Here is an 18,722-nt window from a genome sequence, read left to right on the forward strand (position 1 = left end):
GCTCCGACTCCGCAACAACATGGCGAGACGTAGGAGAGACCTGTCGAGCACGTCGGGGAAGAACCGACAACTCAAGCCCTGCCACAACCCTGCACCATTGGCCATCATCATCATTGCTAAACCGGACGTCACACCACCACATTGCCGGTTGGGCACCTGCCGACCGCAACGTTGTGACCGTCTAGCACATGGAGAGCATGAACGAGAACCAAAGGTCTTCCAGAGGACGGCCCAAAGAGGGAAGCGACGATGACAATGTCGTCGCCCAACCTGACGGGGCCATAGGCTTTCACCCGAAGAACTGAATCCGAGAGTGTGCAGAGGTGAACTCCACAAAAACGCCTCCAAGAAGGTGCAACGACATCCGTCCCAGTCAGCTGACAAGCTTTCGCCCGGAGCACCGCCCGACACCACACTCCCACGCACCATGCATCCGCTATCCTGCACACCTCCCACGAAGCCACTGTGCCGACTGCCCGCGAGAGCCACGACAACCATTTTCTCACCGCCAAACAACGTCAGCAACCTGAATCCAGCTGCCCGACCAGAACCAGCAACCTCCAGAATACGCACCGTAACACCCATGCAGCAGGCCGCCGTCAGAAGTCAGAGGGCGCACACCAGCTAGCTAGAGCAACCCCGGCCGCCGACCTGCTGTGCTAGCTTGGTCGGATCCAGAGGGCAGGGGCGAAGTCGCGGTCGAAAGCACCTGAGGCCACCTCCATAGGACCGGACTAGGGGGCCGCTAGATCCACAAGAGCATGCCATTGGGGGGCCGCCGAACCGCGCCATGGGAGACGCTGGTCGCCGGAGCGGAGCAGTCGAGCCATTGGAGCCTCCCTCACCACAGGACGCTCGGTGCACGAAGGAGCTCCCTGCCGCCACTGTCTGCCAGCCGGGCTTAGCCCGCCGACATCTTCCGGTGGCGGCGATGGGGGAGGCGGAGCAGGGAGGGGCGGCGGTGGCGGGCTAGGGTTCCGCCCGAGCCGCCGCAGGAGCGACACGGGCATGAGGCTGAAGCATGTATGCTACGCTTTGTCTTAAGTATTCCTTATCCATTACTTTCTTCATCACTTTCAATAGTCAATACACTCAACGGGAATCCGTTCGTGCTCCCGAGAGCGCATGCTCGTGCGCGCGAAAATATTTTTAGAAATGTAAAAAAATGCAACAAAAATTCTATGTGTTTTTTGTAACATCCAAATGCTACATATAAATTCGTAGGTAAAAAAACTTAAAAGTTTGGCATGTGCAAAAAAAACACACACACACACAAAATGTTACCCCAAAATGTCATCGTAAATTTGTTTTTTCACCGGCGAAACACAGCCGCTCCGTTTCACATGAAAGTTTTCAAGGACGCTTGCGACACTAACACAAACATCCAAAAAAAGTTCAGATTTTTTTTGTTTTCTATTCATATGGGAGTGTGCGCTTCCGGGAGCCAAAACGCCATTCTGGCTCACTCAAGTCTAAGATGCCTTTATGTCTGTTTTCCACACTATAATGCATGTTTGCATAGGATGATCATTGCAAATGCTCTTTAATACATGTTTGCTTCGGGCGATGTGCATTTCTATCTCCTTGCTTTTAGTTTCACATTGTTCATAAAGCAGATTCACCATCCACCAACACGAAGATAAAAAGTGTACATTGTTACTATTAGAATTGATGTAGAATAGGGATAGTGTTGGGTCTAGCCTTTTATGAACAGCTTACAAATGAGCGAATTTGGAAACAAAAAATAATAATACCATTCACATATGTATACACTCTATATGCATAATTATTTTCATTAAATTTTCAACTGTATAAATATGGACACCCGGCCATGGTTTTCACTTTCAGGGAAGATTTCAATGAAATTCACTGAATTTCACTAATTTCAGCAGTCGCTGAAATATTTACCTTTCGGCGAAAATATTTTAGCAATTTCAGTAGTACACATGAATTCATTTTTTTCAAATTTCAAAAATTCAAATATTTAGTTGAATTCAAGTGAATATTTCGGCTTCTGGCGGAAACGCAGACTGAAATCACTGAAATTCATTGAATTTCGATGATTTCGGTTGATGCTGAAATTTTTTCTGAAAGTGAAACTGAAAATCTTGGACCCGACAAACCATGTGAGTATTTTTGGATTTTATTTTGTTATGTTCTTACAAAAGCGTTAGTTGTTCCTGTGTCGATCCCTCAACATGGTTACATAATTGCTTTTAAAAAGCACGGTTACAGATGATATCTATCATTCTTAAGAAATTACTCCCCACTGCTCTTTATTCTCTCACCATGCACACTATCTACATCAGTGATGTGACACATCATCCTTCCATCCTCACTATCCTAATTATCTTTACATGCAGCACATCCACGTCACTATAGTGCCATGCCATTGTTTTCTCTCTCTTTAGATTAACAAACGCGCAGCCGCGTTATTATTTTGGGGGATGATAGGCACCGGCGCGCCGGCCCAAACTTCGGGCCGGTCGCATCCCAGCCGTATGATGCGAGCTGCGCGGCCGTCAGATTTCGCCAGAAAAAACGATTCGCCCAGCTCACCCTGCGCCCTTTCCCTACTCCTGAATCTCACGGCCGTTGACCAAAAATCTATGGATTGGTCCCCACCACGACGCCACTCCTCGCCGGCGGCAGCGCCGTGCCTCCAGCTCGCGGTCGCCATGGTCATCGTCGCTGGCAGGGTCACGCTGCTCGCCAGATCGCCACGACTTGCCGCCCTTGCTACCGGGTTGCATCAAACCTCCTCCCCCATGGGACCGCCATTCTAGCAACCCCGGTGACCTTGCAACGTGTCTTGCCACCATGGTTGAAGCAAAACTGCTCGTCGGTTGTATCAAAAATTGCTTATCGATCCCAACGAAGAAAAAATGTTTCCGTACTCGCATCCATGGGAATCGCATGTTCCAGCAAAAATGGTTGATGGTTCCAGCAAAAACAATGGATGGTTGAAGCAAAAGAAAAATGCATGATGGTTCCAGCAAAATCACCGGTGCGGATGTAGCACCGCTGCGTCACAGACGTAGCATCGTGCGGTGCCGGTTGCAGCTTCGGGGACCAATGGTTGTTGGATCCACCATCGCCTGTTCCAGCATCCCGTTGCAGATGGTTCCAGCAATTCGATGGCCGGTTGTAGCATCCACAAATGCCGGTTCCAGCATTGCCGTGGCCGGTTCCAGCATCAGCCGTGGGCATGGTCGCCGGTAGCAAACCGCCACCGCCCATCCCAGCACCCTCCAAGGCCGGTTCCAACAAATGGGGGCCGCCTTTCCAGCATCTGCTGGTGCCTGATGTAGCACCGCGGCGTCCGCGCATCTTCTTCACTTCAGCATCGGTGGTGCCACCGCCGTGTTGCCGGTCGAGGTCGTTGCAGCTCCGGCGACAGGCTTCTCTTCCGGAAAGAACACGACTGGTCGCCAAAGTAAATTAGCGATCGTTTCCTCTTCGTATTCCCTAATCGACAGGTTAGTCTAAGCGACGCTCTTCCATGAGCTGATTCTCTCCACTTCGTCTCTCAGGATAAAAAAAGTCATCATCGCGTCCTTATCATCTCTCCATCTTGATCTCCTGTGTTGTTCTCTGCCCACGCTGCCAGTGGCCTCGCGGCACATCGCGCCTCCCCCCTGACCTCCTCCTGCCGCCCCCATGCGCCTTGCCGAGGGGTTAGTGGTTGCTGACGATCTATTGGCGCGCCACGCCGTCGACATACTGCTGTGGAGGACGGAGGGGTGGTCGTGTGGTCGCCTGCCGCAATCTGGATCCTGAGCGCGGCCGCGCTGCTCTCCTCCTCTAGAATTTTTGATTTATGTTCAAGTGACTCTGGTAAGTGGTGTATATGATGATTCGTTTTGTAAATACTAAAGAAGCAAATTGTTTGCCACACCCCGATACACCATTAGACTCTCATAAGGTTGTTGGTCATCCATTGTTTTTTTACCAGGTAGCTGGATGCTCAGTCCAAGATCTGCACGACTATTGGTGACTACTAAGTGTTTCCCCAGTTCTCTGTTTTAGCTACCTGATAAAGGGTACCTATCCAAGGAATGAATCGTCATTCCAACATAAAAGTTCCAAGATGCCTCTCCCCGATTGGGGAGAAAAGACATCAAAAAAAGACATGGAAAAAGTGGACAACACAAAAAGGGAAGCGGGTTTTAGCAATACGCTTTCCCGAGCTTTCTTTCCTATAAATAGTACGCCTCTCCTCTGCTTTGAGAGAGAGTGCGACCCCAATGAGGACATAGGGTTTGCCCTTCCCCCGCCACCGCTTGGTGAGAGGGAAGGAGAGATGATGAGCAGAGGGCCTGGTGGATATCGGGGAGGAGGAAGATTAATGGAGGGGGAAGAGATATTTTCCAGTATAGAAGGAAGGAAGAGGACCTAGATAGAATCAGAGAGAACTACCACAACAATGAGAGAGGCGGGGGAGATTCGGATACAGAGATGGATCGAGGAAATCTGATCAGTAGGGGGAGGAAGAGAAGAAAGATATGGCAGATCTGAGGATGCCTGGGAGCTCCAATGAAGAAATTGTGAAGAGATCAGATGAGGAACATATGAAAAAGGAGCTTAAAGGCAAAGATGATGTTATGGCGCTGGTTTCTTCTTTCGATCTGATCCAACAGAATCGCTGCCCTCCCTAGAAGCAGCCAAGGCAATTTACCTGATGAGACCAAGAGAGTGCTTGCTGGAGGAAAAGAACACATAGAAAAAAGTGAAGCTGCTGCGGATAGGGGAAATAACCAAGGGCGGAAAGGGTGGAATCAGAACAACAGATTTGGGCAAAAAGAGAATATGGAGCAAAACAAAGTTGGGGGGAACTAAAGAATGATTTGCAATAAGTGTAAAGACACCAGACATTTGACTAGGGACTATAAGTTACCTAATTGCATCATTTGTGGCAAGAACTCCCATGTTACTGAGGAATGTGCATGGCTGAAGCAAATCAAACCTACCCCAACGTTTCTTGGATATGCTGCCAGAGGTCTTGGTGTGCTGCTGGTACAGAATTCTAAAGAGGTGGTCAGTAGTGAACAGACTAATCCTATGGCCATTGTGAATATTTTTTCAGGGGAGATCAATGAAACACAGTTTTTGGAGGGTTTCAATTATATTTTCAGTTGGAACTGGCAATGGAGATGCAAAAAACATGGAGACAGAGCCTATTTGATGAGATTCCCTAACAAGAGCAGACTGACAGAGCTCCACAAATTTGGAAACTTTAACTTGCTGGGAACCAATGCTGTGATCAATGTTGATAGTTGGACCTATGACACTCAGGCTATTGGCAAGTTACATACAGTGTGGGTGCAGTTTGGAAAAATCCCAGAGTGCTTTAGGCACTTTTTTGGAATGTGTGAGGTGGCTGCTTCTATTGGTCCTGTCTCAGCAATTTATATGACTACTATCATGAAAGAAAAAATCAGGGCTAAAGTGGGAGTCAGAGATTATGAAAAAATACCCCACCATACTGAGATAACTGACAAAGACTTGATGATATACAAAATCAATATGGAATTAGAAGAGGTGGTTGAATAGGGGTGGTATGAAGAAAAAAGGAAGTTTGAGAACATGGAGACTGAATCAGATAAAATAACTATTGGAGGACAGAAAAATATCAAGATTGGAGAAATGGGATCAGAAGGGTTTAAGGAAAATATCTCTCTGGGGAGTGTGGGGCTCAAACAATTTGAAGAAATGCAGCAGAAAAATGAGGAAATATTGAAGATACAGAAAGATTATCTGTTGGAAGTGGATTTGAGGAAGAAAGTTGAGGCTGAGCTAGATAAAGTTTTAAAAAAATTCCAAGAAGTAGAAGAAATCAGATACAGAAATGATGCCTGGAGAGCTGTGGAGGAAAAGAAGAGCACTAATTGGGAAAAGGAGAAAAAGGATTTGCTAGAAATGATTCAAGGCCAACAGGAGCTTATTAACAAGTGCATGTAAAATATTGATGCTTGGGAAGATAAAGATATCTATGAAGAAGACTTAGGTGAGAAAAATGGACTCGAGTATGAAACTCCACAGGAACCCACTGCTGATGCATACACAGAACCAGTGGATTATTCAGCAAGCCAAGACTCGGTGGAATCCTTAGGCTCGAAGTTAGGTATTCACAAAAAGGAGGAAAATGACAAGGACAAAGATAAGGATGGACCTACTAGAAGAAGTGATAGAAACCTAGACAAGAAGGACTCTAAAATAGAAGATCTGGCCAAGGAAAGGGCTGCTGGAAAAGACAATTATGGTAAGATCTCTACTCTTTCAAATGAAAAAATTTCTTTATATGATATGGCAAGCAAAGTTGGGATTGATTTGGGGTGTGCTTTAGATATGGTTACACATAATCTAGACCTTATCTCTAATATGGAGCAGGCTAGAAGAGATATTTATCTCCAAAATTCAATTAATAAAAACAGGGAGGAGAAAAAGGAGGACTCTCCAAGTCTCATTGACATTGGAGATGTTGAACTGGAAGATTTGTATTCAGAAGGAGATAACACTGGGGAGGATGATGTAGAGCAAGAACATTATGATAAACTTGATTTTTTTTCTCTAGTAACAAAAAAATGAGAGGTGGGATGCCAGCCTTTGGAGCTGGAGAAAAATCCATCTTGAGTGGAGGGAACAAGGGGAGGAAAAAAATGGAAAAAAATGAGAGGCCTATTTTGGAATGTGAGAGGAATTGGGCAAGATATTAAAAATAATTTTATTAGAGATACCATCCTAGAGAAACAACTGGATTTTGTTGGGCTCCAGGAAACTATCGAAAGTGATTTCACAAAAAATGAGTTGCACAACCTTGCTGGAGGGAGAAATTTCCTTTGGGAATGGATTGCCCCTAGAGGGAAATCTGGTGGAATCTTAGTAGGGGTCAATAATGACTGTTTTGATGTGATACAGGTAGAAAAAGGAATTTATTTTGTTGAAATTCATCTGTTTGACAAAATAGCTAAATTTAGCTGGAATCTAGTTACAGTTTATGGTGATGCTCAAAAAGATGGGAAAGCATCCTTCTTGGCAGAACTCTGTAGATTTTATCAAGACAATCCACAACCTTGTGTAATTGGGGGGGGGGGGGACTTTAATCTTATCAGAAACAGTTCTGAAAGAATAAACCTGGAGGACGGGATCATTTTAGCTTTGTCTTTAATGCTATTATTGAACATGTTGGGCTTAGAGACCTCCCTTTGAATGGAAGAAAATACACCTGGGCAAATAATCTGCCTGAACCCACATATGAAAAACTTGACAGAATTTTAATCTGCCCTGATTGGAAGACAAATACCCCTTGACCATGGTGAATGCCATGGAAAGGGAGATATCTGACCACACCCCTTTGTTGTTAGACACTGGTGACCATAAAAAAGCCAGCCCATTTTCAGATTTGAAAATGCCTGGATGCTTATGGAAGGATTTAAAGATTTTGTGGAAAAAATTGGAATATTAAATGTAAAGGATCTAGCTTAGACAGGTGGCAAATTAAAATGAGAAACATTAGACATAAAATCAGAGGATGGGTTATCAATGCAAATGCTGCTTACAGAAAAAGGAAGAAAGAATTGCTAGAGTTGTTAGATGAGATAGACAAAAAAGCTTAAAATAATGGTCTTAGTGCACAAGATAGAGAGATTCAGAGGAATTGGAGGAAAGAACTGAAGATATCCTTAAAATGGAGGAAATTAAATGGCTGCAAAGATATAAAGATAGAGAGATAAAGGAGGGAGACTCTAATACTAGATACTACCATGCCAAGGTTAATGGCAGAAGAAGGAAAAATAGGACAACTACTCTAGAACATGAGGGAGAGCTCAATGAGGATGATGCTAAACCCATGGAACACGTTACAAATTATAATAAAACCCTATTTGGTCAAGCTGACAAGTCCAGCATTAAATTGGAGATACAAAACCCCGAGGGCATTTCCCCATAGGAAGAATATGATTTGATCAAACCTTTTGGTGTAGAAGAGATCAGGGATGTGGTTTTCAATATGAAAAAAAAAACAAAAGTCCAGGCCCTGATGGATTTGCTGTAGATTTCTACCAGCATTTTTGGGAGTTGCTCAAGACAGACTTAAAAGAAATTTTAGATGATTTTCATAGTGGCAAAGTTGACTTGGCCAGATTGAATTATGGGATTATTACCCTAGTACCAAAGGTTATAGATGCTAGACAAATCCAAAAGTTTAGACCAATTTGTCTTTTGAATGTCAGTTTCAAGATTATCACTAAAGTGCTGATGAATAGATTGAGCAAAGTTGTTAACCCAATTATTTCCCCAATTCAAACTGCCTTTGTGAAAGGAATATATATTATGGGGGGGGTTGTGATACTACATGAGGCTCTTAATTCCATTCACACTAAAAAATAAAGTGCTATGCTATTCAAAGTTGATTTTGAAACAACGTATGACAAGATCAAATGGCCTTTTGTCCATAATATGATCAAATTAAAAAAATTCCCTGATAAATGGTGTGACTGGGTAATGCACACGATGAGGGGGGGACATGTTCGAGTCAAAGTAAACGATGACATAGGTCCATACTTCAAAACGTTTAAAGGGCTTAGATAGGGCGATTCTTTATCTCCCCTGCTGTTTGATCTTGCAGTTGATGCCCTTGCCATTATTTTAGATAAAGCTAGAACGGAAGGGTTTGTGAAAGGAGCACTTACTGATTACCATGAAAATGGGGTTAATATGTTACAATACGCGGATGACACTATTTTCCTGATTCAAGATGATGAAAATTCTCCTAGGAATCTGAAATTTATTTTAACTGCTTTTGAACAGATGTCTGGCTTGACAATTAACTTTCATAAAAGTGAAATATTCTTGTTTGGGGGAGCTATAGAAAAGAAAGACTTATATCAGGACATTTTCACCTGCATCCTGGGAGAGACACCCCTGAAATATCTTGGCTTACCTGTGTCCAACAAAAGAATAAGAAATAAAATGTGGAAAAGTGTAACTGAGAAAATTGAGAAAAGATGTGCCTGTTGGCAGGGTAGACTACTAAATATTGCAGGTAGAGTCACTTTGGTGCAATCCTGCTTATCCAATATTCCTATATACATGATGTCATTTTATCTTTTACCAGCTGGAGTTAGAAAAAGATAGATTTCTACAGAGCCAGGATGGTATGGCAATCAGAAGAGGATAAAAAGAAGTACCACCTAGTGAACTGGAGAACCTGTTGCCTTCCAAAACAGCAAGGGGGGCTGGGGATTACCAAAATTAAGATGTTTAACATTGCTTTGCTAGCTAAATGGTTATGGAAAATAGAGAACGATGAGGGATTTTGGCAGGGGATTATCAAAAAAAATTGTGTGGGGGACAAATGTCTCTCTGGAATTAAACATAAAGTGGGGACTCCCAGTTTTGGTCTAATATCCTGGAAGTTAGAAAATACTTTTACCCACATATAAAAAAATTGGGGGATGGAAAAAATACTAGGTTTTGGGAAGATTGGTGGGTAGGGGATAAACCTCTTAAAGAGGCTTACCCTTCTTTATTCTTTATTAATAATGATCATGGGATAACGGTTAGAGATGCTATAGATAAAGGTTGGAGTGGTTTTACTTTCAGGAGATCACTTTATGGTGACACTGAACAACTCTGGAATAGCTTGAAAGTGAGATGTGAGGAAGTTCTGATGCATGGAGGTAAAGATGAACCTATGTGGATGCTGACCAATGATAGAAAGTTTTCTGTCAAGTCTTCGTATAGACATTTGATTAAGATTGATGTGGGGTTTCCCAGGAAATTCCTGTGGAAAATTAAAGTGCCTGCTAAAATTAGATTCTTCCTATGGCTTATGGCGAGGAAAAGCATACTTACCGGAGATAATTTGTGGAAAAGAGGCTAGAAAGGAGATAAACATTGTGTGTTCTGCGGTAAAGATGAAACAATTGATCACTTGTTTTTCTCTTGCTCGGTAGCCAAAATTATCTGGGCATTAGTAAGATGTGCGTTTGATTTAAAAAGTACTCCTAGAGATCTTGATGATTGTCTTGGACACTGGCTTAAAAATTTCCAGAAAGATAGTAAGAAGCTTGTATTGGTTGGTATCTTAGCGCTGTTATGGGCGATCTGGAGATGTAGAAATGATGTCATTTTTGATAGGGAAAAAATTTCTGACCCAATGGGAATTGTGAAAATGCTATGTGGATGGATTTCTGACTAGGCTATTTTGCAGAAAAGGGACCCAGAGGTAAAAATGTTGATGCTGGGGGCAAAACTCATCGTGCAAGTAGCAAGTGATGTCTACAAGGCTGCACAAGGTTGGCGTTTTGGAGTTCTTCGAATTTAACAGTGACAAGAATGAAGACTACTTCTTCTTTTGGTGCTCTGACGAAGTGAAGCGGGGAGACAGCACATTCCTCTGGCCCTGGATTCCGGCTTCTTTTCTTTCTGTAGCTCCGGCTTCGCTCTGTTTTACTTTGAAACTCTCTATGGCTTGTGATAGGACTAGCTTAAGTGTGCGGGTTTAAAAACATATTGGATGCTGTTTCGCTGGTTTCTTTAATGGAAATCGGAGGGGAAACCCTCTTTTGCTAAAAAAACATAAAAGTTCCACACCCAAGGTCATCTTATATCAGAGGAACACTTTATGTACAAACCATGTGAATCCAAGGGTCCCTCGATCTGCCACCACCGCAAGGATGCGCCTGGATCTTGCCTTGAATTCCTGCACGCTGAATAATCTCGCCCGAGCGCCCTCGTCCATCCGTGTGACCCCCTCCCCTGTGGGGTTCACCAGCAGCGGCGGCGCCGCCCTCCCACTCACTCTCATCTCCCCTGTGGGGGTCGCCGGCGGCGGCGGCGCCGCCCTCTCACTCACTCTCATCTTCCGTCGCCGCCAGGTCGCCTAGACGACCGCGGGAGCTCCAGTTTTTTTTTCTTCGGTCTGAAAATAACTGTTGCCTAGAGTACTGGGTCCCCTCATATTTGACTTTTGAGGGATGGGTTAAAGATGTTCTAAGTCCCTGGATACTCAATGAAACAACAGGCACAGGGCAACTGGTGTGCCCTGGGTTGCACGGAGAATGACGTGTACGTGATTACTGCCTTCGTCCTGGTTTATTGGTCTTCTTTGTAATTTGTGTTATATTTTGACCAAAAATTTAACTGACAAAATGTTAGCGCATGTAAGCAAAAAATATATCGTTGAATTCGTATTTGAACATAGTGTTCAATGATATAATTTTTTATGACATGCATAAACATTTGTTAGTTATAAATTTACGGTCAAAATTTAGCACAAAATACAATGAGGACCAATAAACCAGGACGGAGGTAGTATGTCCTAGGCTGCACGAATGTACCAACTCCTCTCCGATGGGAGTAGGAAGTGGAATGGCGATTCGACTTGCCGCCTTAGTGATTTGGTGGGTGAGAGGGGAGGGGGAGGGGGGATAATTATGGTCTATAATTGTTCGATGAGTTTTTCTCAAATTATTTGGAAGGACTCACATAAATTATTTATTTTAATCGCGGGTTAATTTTATGTGTAGAACATACTCATGCAGTGGTGGAGGTGGTGGTTCGTGCTGGTGGTGGCGTCGGCGGCGGTGTGGTCTTCGGCCATCCTTGCGTCCGGCGGCCGTTGGCAGCGAGGGTGGTGGGGCTGGCTCGGGGCTGCCCCTCGGTGTCCCGACGTAGATGTGTGCTGCCACGGAGTGGTGGTGGTCCATCGCGGTGGTCTGGGTCGTTTCACGGCGGCGGCTGGACTTCTTCGGCGTCTGCCTGTCGGTGAGCGCCCTTGACGACCTTCGATTCATCTCCCCGTCGTTTGCGCACAACCTTCATCGGAGGGTTGGCCCTCTCCCAGCTGCGACCCATCGCTCGTCTCGCGCCCGGCAGCAGGACCGAGCTCGTCTCGCGCCCGGCAGCAGGACCGAGCTCGTCTCGCGCCCGACAGCAGGACCGAGCTCATCTCGGGCCCGGCAGCAGGACGGGTCGACGGTGGCCAGTTTTGGCCGGCCTATTGGGTCTCGACGCTGGGGATAGCTCAGGGGTGCGAAAGGCGGTTCCGTTCCACTAGCATGTTTGGTTGGGGTAGCGTTGGGTGGTGGGTGAGGTGGCATCAAGGTCCTGGATGCCGGGGCGGCGGCCCTGGTGGTGGTGTCGCGGTGCTCCTGGGCAAAACCCGTGGCTTGGTGCTGCCTGGTGGCCATGGTCATGTGGGCGGCGTGGTAGCCAGGGTGTGATGTTTGGTGGCGGTGAATATTGGCTGGGGTGAAAACCTGTTCTATCTTCGGACGGACCGGCGGCGGTGAAGCTCGTTCCCTTCTTGAAGGCGTCGTCGCGACTCTCACTACCCGTCGTGTTGCTCCAGGGGAAACTCTGATCCTTGGGTCGGGCGGTGGCGGCGCCTCGGTGTCGTAACCTTCCTGTAGGCACCGCCTTGGAGCCCACGGTTCGTCGTATGTAACTTCTTCACTTCGTGGTGGCGTGTTCAGGGTTGAGGCCCCCGGTTGCTCATGTAGTGCTAGGGGTGGTGTTGCTGCGCTCAGCGCCTATGTATCCTGCCTTGGGTGTGTGCGTGTGTTTCGATGGCGTGCGTTGTACCGGGTTGTTGATGATCTTTGCTTTATATAGAGTGATTGACAAAAAACTACCATTTTAGGGGTTACCATCCCACAGAACTACCACTTTTTAAAAACTGACCGAAAACTACCAAATTTTTCTAATTTTGTGACTAAAAACTACCACTTTCGAATAATGACCGGTTTAGATGATTTAAACGTGTTGACCGTTAAGTTGACTGTTATTATAGACGGGTCCCACACGTCAGCATCAATCCTCGTCCTCCTCTCTCTGTGGCATTTTCTCGAACACCTCGTGTGCACTTGCGCTATACCTCCGCCGCCCTCCACCACTAGCGCTCGCCTGTCGAAAATCTGCGTTTCCGGCGAGGCGAGGCGCGCCCCGGCCCGCACCGCGTCCATCCGCACCTCCTCCGGCTCCTCTGTTCCGCACTCCACCCCCATGGCCGCGACATTCGTCGGCGCTGGGTGCCTCGCCCCCAGCGTCTGCCTGCGTCGTGCCTCGTCGCTCGTGCCCGACGCCACGCCACGCCGTTTGTACCCGGCCGCGCAGCAGTAGCAGTTGGCCCCGCCGCTCGTGCCTGACGTCGCGCCACACCGCTCGTACCCGGCCGCGCAGCAGTAGCAGTTGTCCCTCCACCACCTCGCCGGTTAACGCCTCCTCCTCCTCCTTCCTTCCTCTCGCCAGTTTCGGGCAGCGGCAGCGGCGTCCCACTTCCCCGGCCCGACGGACGCGTTGAGCTCGGCCGCGTGAAAAGGCCCGTGCACAGATTGGAGCCTCGTGATGTCGGCGGCGACGCGGGCCTCGTCCTTGGCGGCGTGGCCAGAGCATCGGGCCAGGCGCAACGCGCAGCCTCGTAGGAGAGCAGGGCCGCGCAGCAGCCGATGCCGGCGGCGAGGGTCGCGGGTGTCCGGCGGTGGCGGCGGGGCCGCTCATGCCCGGTTCCGGCGCGTCGTGCGGGGTCGCTCCGTCCCCGAGCTCAGCCGGGAGGGCCCGATGTCCCGCCCCCGCAGCAGCTACCAGCCCTACCGCTCGTGCCCAGCTTCCTCGCGTTGCCGCGGCCCGCGTGGGCCCTGACGCAGTCACCCCTGCAGGACACCGGCGTGGAACTCGCGCCCGACCTCGATTCTTTCCCGATGCAGCCGCCCCTGCTGGACGCCGGCCGACGAGCCTCCAAGCGCTGGTGCTCATCATCGACGCCTTTCCTGTGCAGGCACGTCGGGAGAAAGACGAAAGACATGGTAGAAGGAGTTGACTTATCCGCCAAGTCAGCCCTAACGGGTGGGCCCGCCTGTCATAAACAGGCTTAAATCATCTAAAGTTGTCATTATCTGAAAGTGGTAGTTTTTAGTCACAAAATTAGAAAATTTTAGTAGTTTTCGGTCACTTTTTAAAAAGTGGTAGTTCTATGGGACGGATACCCCTAAAGTGGTAGTTTTTTGTCAATCACTTCTTTATATATAAAGCGGGGCGAAAGCCTTTTTTGGTATGTTGTCTTGTTTTGTATTGCCTTGAAAACTAGATCAGTTCACACCGATCAACAGGTTGGCTTGAAGAATTTGGTGGGCATCCACCGTCCGTGTGATAGTTTAGATTTAAGTTCGCTCCACTCATATTGTCTGGGAAAAGACCGATCTATCAACCAATTAATTCTTCAGAAATATAGATTGGTTCGCCGATGAAAATAGGTACAGACGGTGAACAAGTCTCACAAAAAAATGGCGAACATGTTTTGCATGGAGAAGAAGATATACATGAGCATATGTGCGAATCGGTAGAGCCGTGCACTCCGGAAATTACCGGTAGAGCAGCAGTTAGCTCGCCGAAGAAATTTCGTGCATAATTACAGGAACTACAGCAGCCCACGAAGAAATTTGCCACGGGCAGATCACAATGAGTTTTGAACTCCCGATTTTTACAGGTGCAGAGGACACACGTGCTAAGGCCGTGTGGAAATTTCAGGGCATTCGGCCAATAAGAAGGCCAGACAAAAAAACGCAGAAAACAGAATACGTGCTTGGTGGTAGAGCCGGCTTCAAAATCATGCCGGCCAAACCTGAAAGAGTCTCGCTCTGAAATTTTTCTGAGGCGAACTAGAAACGTTCAGATATGATCAGTATATTTTTCAGAATTTTCGAGCCAAGAAAATAGGCCACAAGTCAGATCTTAATGTCGGGCGAAGAAGACTAGTGCGCCCGACTGATGATTTTATGTAGGTTGATTTGTTAGGCGATAAAGCCTAAAACTTTTGTGAGAACAAGTTAAGTTAGCAAAGAAGCATTTGTAAAAGTTTGTGCTCAAATGGTCCAAGTTACAGAGAATGACAATTTCTATAAATTGCGTTCAGAGACAAGTATATCAGCACAATACTTGAACTAGTATCGCTCAGGAGGGTGCTTGATAATATGTAGAAGTTCCTACAGCGTGAACATTAACCATCGTGATAATTGATGGTTTGCCTCGAGCTCAGAAGCCCTGGCATCCCATACGTGCATGCATAGTGCAACAACATGGTACTTGTAGTTGACAGTTATGAATTAATCCGCAACCGAGTATGGCGCTTGTGATTTGCCCTGAAGTCTCAATTGCATTCCGCGACCGACGAGTCCGGAAAATGGTCCAAGCCGACATGGTTGGACTCTTGTTTGTTCGGGCCGACAAGGCCGAACACTTCTCGCTCATAGACTTCATCACAAATCCCGCCACCAGCGGTGCCGGATGACATTCACCATTGGCCGACGAGGCTTTGTTAGAATACATGTTTGCATTGTTTATGCACGCTTGGAGAACAATTTACACATGGTTGAAGATGACGACCATCAAGAGCAGCTTAATCAGAGGTTTTATACAAGATGCGTCTTGTAGATGTAATTAATCGGTTCGTCTTCCGAGGCTCCGGGAACCTGAAGCCGCACAGTCGCTGAATTTAGTCAGATTGCATAGAGAAACATGATGTGCTTGTGTGGGAACCATTTGATGTAATTCTCCAAAAGAATTAATGAAATACAGAGTTCCCTGATCTTGTGTGTCTTTTTTATTTATTTGTATACAAGTGTATACTGGCACGCTCGCAACCTTTACTCTATTGTCGTTACGAATTAAGAAATTAGCCCCTTAGCGGGGAGCGTTAGTTTTTCGCGAAACAATAATTATTCTCCTAACATTGTGGTGGGCGGGCTATAATTATCTGCCCTGGATGCGCGAGGTTCCCTCGAGCTAGTGAGCTCCATGGTTGTGCAACACACACACACACACAGAGAGAGAGAGTCACGTTGTCAAAGTCATACAAGGTCAAAGCTATGCCTAGGCGTAAAAATGAAGAAGAAAAAAAGCAGAAGCGGTCACAATAGGAAACCATGAAATGCAGCAACGTCCATCGGCACCAACCATATCTTGAAAACACAATGACTACGAGTAAGGTTCTCCAACAACCACACCTTCAGAAATGGCAAGAACGCACCAGTGTCATTGGATCCAACAACTGGAGGCTAGATCGTTGTTTTTCACCCAGAAGATCATGTCTGAACAAGCTCCAAGCAAAGCTTTTAACAAGGTAATGACGCGGAACGCCGTCATTGCCCAGTATGACCAACTAGGGTCAGACCTAGGATTTCACCCCAGATCTCAAGACCGGGTACTAGAAAAGCACCATGAAATCGAAGTACTCAAATGGTGGCTAGTGATAAGGCATTCTGTCGTCCAAGAGTGATGTGACCTGAGGGTGGCTACTCTTGCCTTTTCAAGTGGTCCCCTGCTGTGGATTTCTGAGTGTGCCTTGTGTGATCTCCCAAGACAATCTTAGCTAGTGGTGCTCTTCGAAGGTGTCAGGTGCAACCTCGGCTATATGTTGTGCTCTTTGACTTCTGTTGTGGCTCTTCCCATGGCATACAACCACCAAAGGGATGTGTGCTGGATGAATCCACGAGCGGTGCATAGGAGAAGAATGACATTGTGCAAGGTGCAGAGGTATGTGCCATGTAAGTACCCGCGAGAGCTATAGGAGAAAGGCAGAGGGGGCCGAGACGCGCCACATCAGGCGTTGCCGAGTCAAGCGTAGTCATCGACCAGCGGGGGAGGAAGAGTGATGTCCTCGAAGAAGTAGGGGAGGCGGGATGTCACCGGAGCTTGGCCAGCCTCGCAAGAGAATGTGAAAGGAGAAAATGAGGTAGGGTCGAGGGTTAGGGTTTATTTTTCAATTTGTGGCCACAACATATAATAATGCCCAAATAGCTCACATCACACAATGACACAAGAAGGAAACGGCATAAAATTCCAGCATATACCACACGTATATGATGACCCGTGCGTTTGGTACGCCTGTGCTTTCACACAGCCCGTATTAAAGACTAAAAATGTATATCCTTGTGTTTGGCACTACTAAAATTTAATAGGGGCCAGCTGAGAAGAAGAATAACTAATGACGAATGTAGCTCCTTTCTTGTCATAACAGATAACGGATCAGGTCCTGCAGTGATGTTAATCACCTTACCTATATACCAAGACAAAAGAGTAGCTAGCTAGGTCACAGGTGGAACAATAGTAGGAGTATTCGTTTTGATCCATTCTTTCCTCGAAAGGCCGTCTGGTCAGAATAGAACAGAAAAAAGAACGACGAACGCCCACGACAGTCATCAAGTATAATTAACGGTTACACACTAATGCTAGTCCTTCAGGTCTATAAATGGAACCCTCGTCTTCACGTACCACTCACACACACAGCACACGAGAAAGACAGAGCGAGCAAGAATCTGTCCATATTCCTCACAGAGCTGGCCATGGCCATTCCTCCTAAGAATGCTCTCTACTCCCTGCTGCTCGTCTCTAGCTTCATCCTTGGCGCCATGGCGGGTCCAGCCTTATCATGCCCTTCCCGCTGCGAAGAGGAGCTACAATGGACCTTATACGCGCGGCAGATTGGGGGCGGAGCAAACGCGAACCAGGAAGAGATGGTTCACTCCGTGCACCCCACCACGGGCTTTGGTACGATCGTCGTCAACAACTGGGATGTGCTTGATGCGCCTCTGCCCACCGCAACCATAGTTGCCCGTGCAAGAGGCACTCACACCAAGGCTGGCCCAGCCGCCGGTGACTGGTTCACTTCTCTCAGCATAGTCTTCGAGGGAGCCAGGTATTGAATTATTAGCTATGTTCTCTATATTTTTGCAAAAGAAATTCATTATGTCCATGGCCATGGCCCACGGGTGCATTAGATCCCAACTGCTGGAGGTCCTTAAATTGCAACTGTTTTTGCATAGCTTGATTACAAGTAAAATAGTTGTATTTCTTTAGAAGTTAAGGTTATATGTATGCTATGCAGTCACACGCACACATTTGCAAGCTTTTTGTGATATTATTGTTGCCCACTTGAAATAGGTTCAATGGGTCGACCTTTCAAGTCATGGGGATCACCAATACAGATGGTCAGTGGGCTATTGTTGGCGGTACCAAAGAATTGTCCAGGGCAGATGGCACCATTAAACATACTGTATTAAGGGCAACGGCCCTTGAGAACTATAGACAGCTTGATATTCGTGCATTCTATACCCCGCCTGCGGTAAGTTGGAGATACGACAAGAAAACTCTGCATAATTAAGATGACAATAATCTATCTGGCAAACAATTAACTACCAAAAATGTTATCGTTCATTAGGCACGAATGGTATTGTTAGATTTTGTAGGTAATTAATAACCAAAGCAACAATATAGTAAGTGGTAATGGTAAAAGTGACACAAAACTATAGTTAATTACTTACCTTTCATACAAACCGGTAATGGATAAAGTAGCACATGATTGGTCTTTAAATTTTTTAAGAGATGTTAACATTTTGGAGATGAGGGTGCAGTAATTATGCTAACCTTACTATTGATTTTCTTCAATTTCTACAGGTTAATGCAAATGGTATTGCTGCCTAGTAATATGATTAAGGGTGTGTTGATGTTGCATATATACCCTGCATGGGTAGATCTGACAAGAACTACGTCGTGAGGTTGTTGTCATTAGTGTTGTTGTATTTAAAATAATTTGTGGATTTCTATCATGGGATAGTAAATTATTCCTAAAATCCACAGTGTTGTGTTTATTATTATATGTAATATATTTGGTATGCTTTGGATCCGCAGTGTGGCAAGAAAATATTTACATTATTTGAAGGAAC

At 46.3% G+C, this 18,722-nt stretch overlaps 1 protein-coding gene across 1 annotated transcript; it reads left to right on the top strand.

Moving 5' to 3' along the window:
• The first annotated feature begins 17,295 nt into the window (after positions 1-17,295).
• On the top strand, positions 17,296-18,722 carry LOC123100755 (uncharacterized). Its single transcript, XM_044522637.1, has 3 exons — positions 17,296-17,695; positions 17,941-18,121; positions 18,454-18,722. The coding sequence occupies exons 1-3, from the start codon at positions 17,343-17,345 to the stop codon at positions 18,478-18,480; spliced, it is 561 nt and encodes a 186-aa protein (XP_044378572.1). The 5' UTR covers positions 17,296-17,342; the 3' UTR covers positions 18,481-18,722.

This window comes from Triticum aestivum, chromosome 4D, assembly GCF_018294505.1.
Source record: "Triticum aestivum cultivar Chinese Spring chromosome 4D, IWGSC CS RefSeq v2.1, whole genome shotgun sequence".
In the NCBI taxonomy this organism is placed as follows: Eukaryota; Viridiplantae; Streptophyta; class Magnoliopsida; order Poales; family Poaceae; genus Triticum; species Triticum aestivum.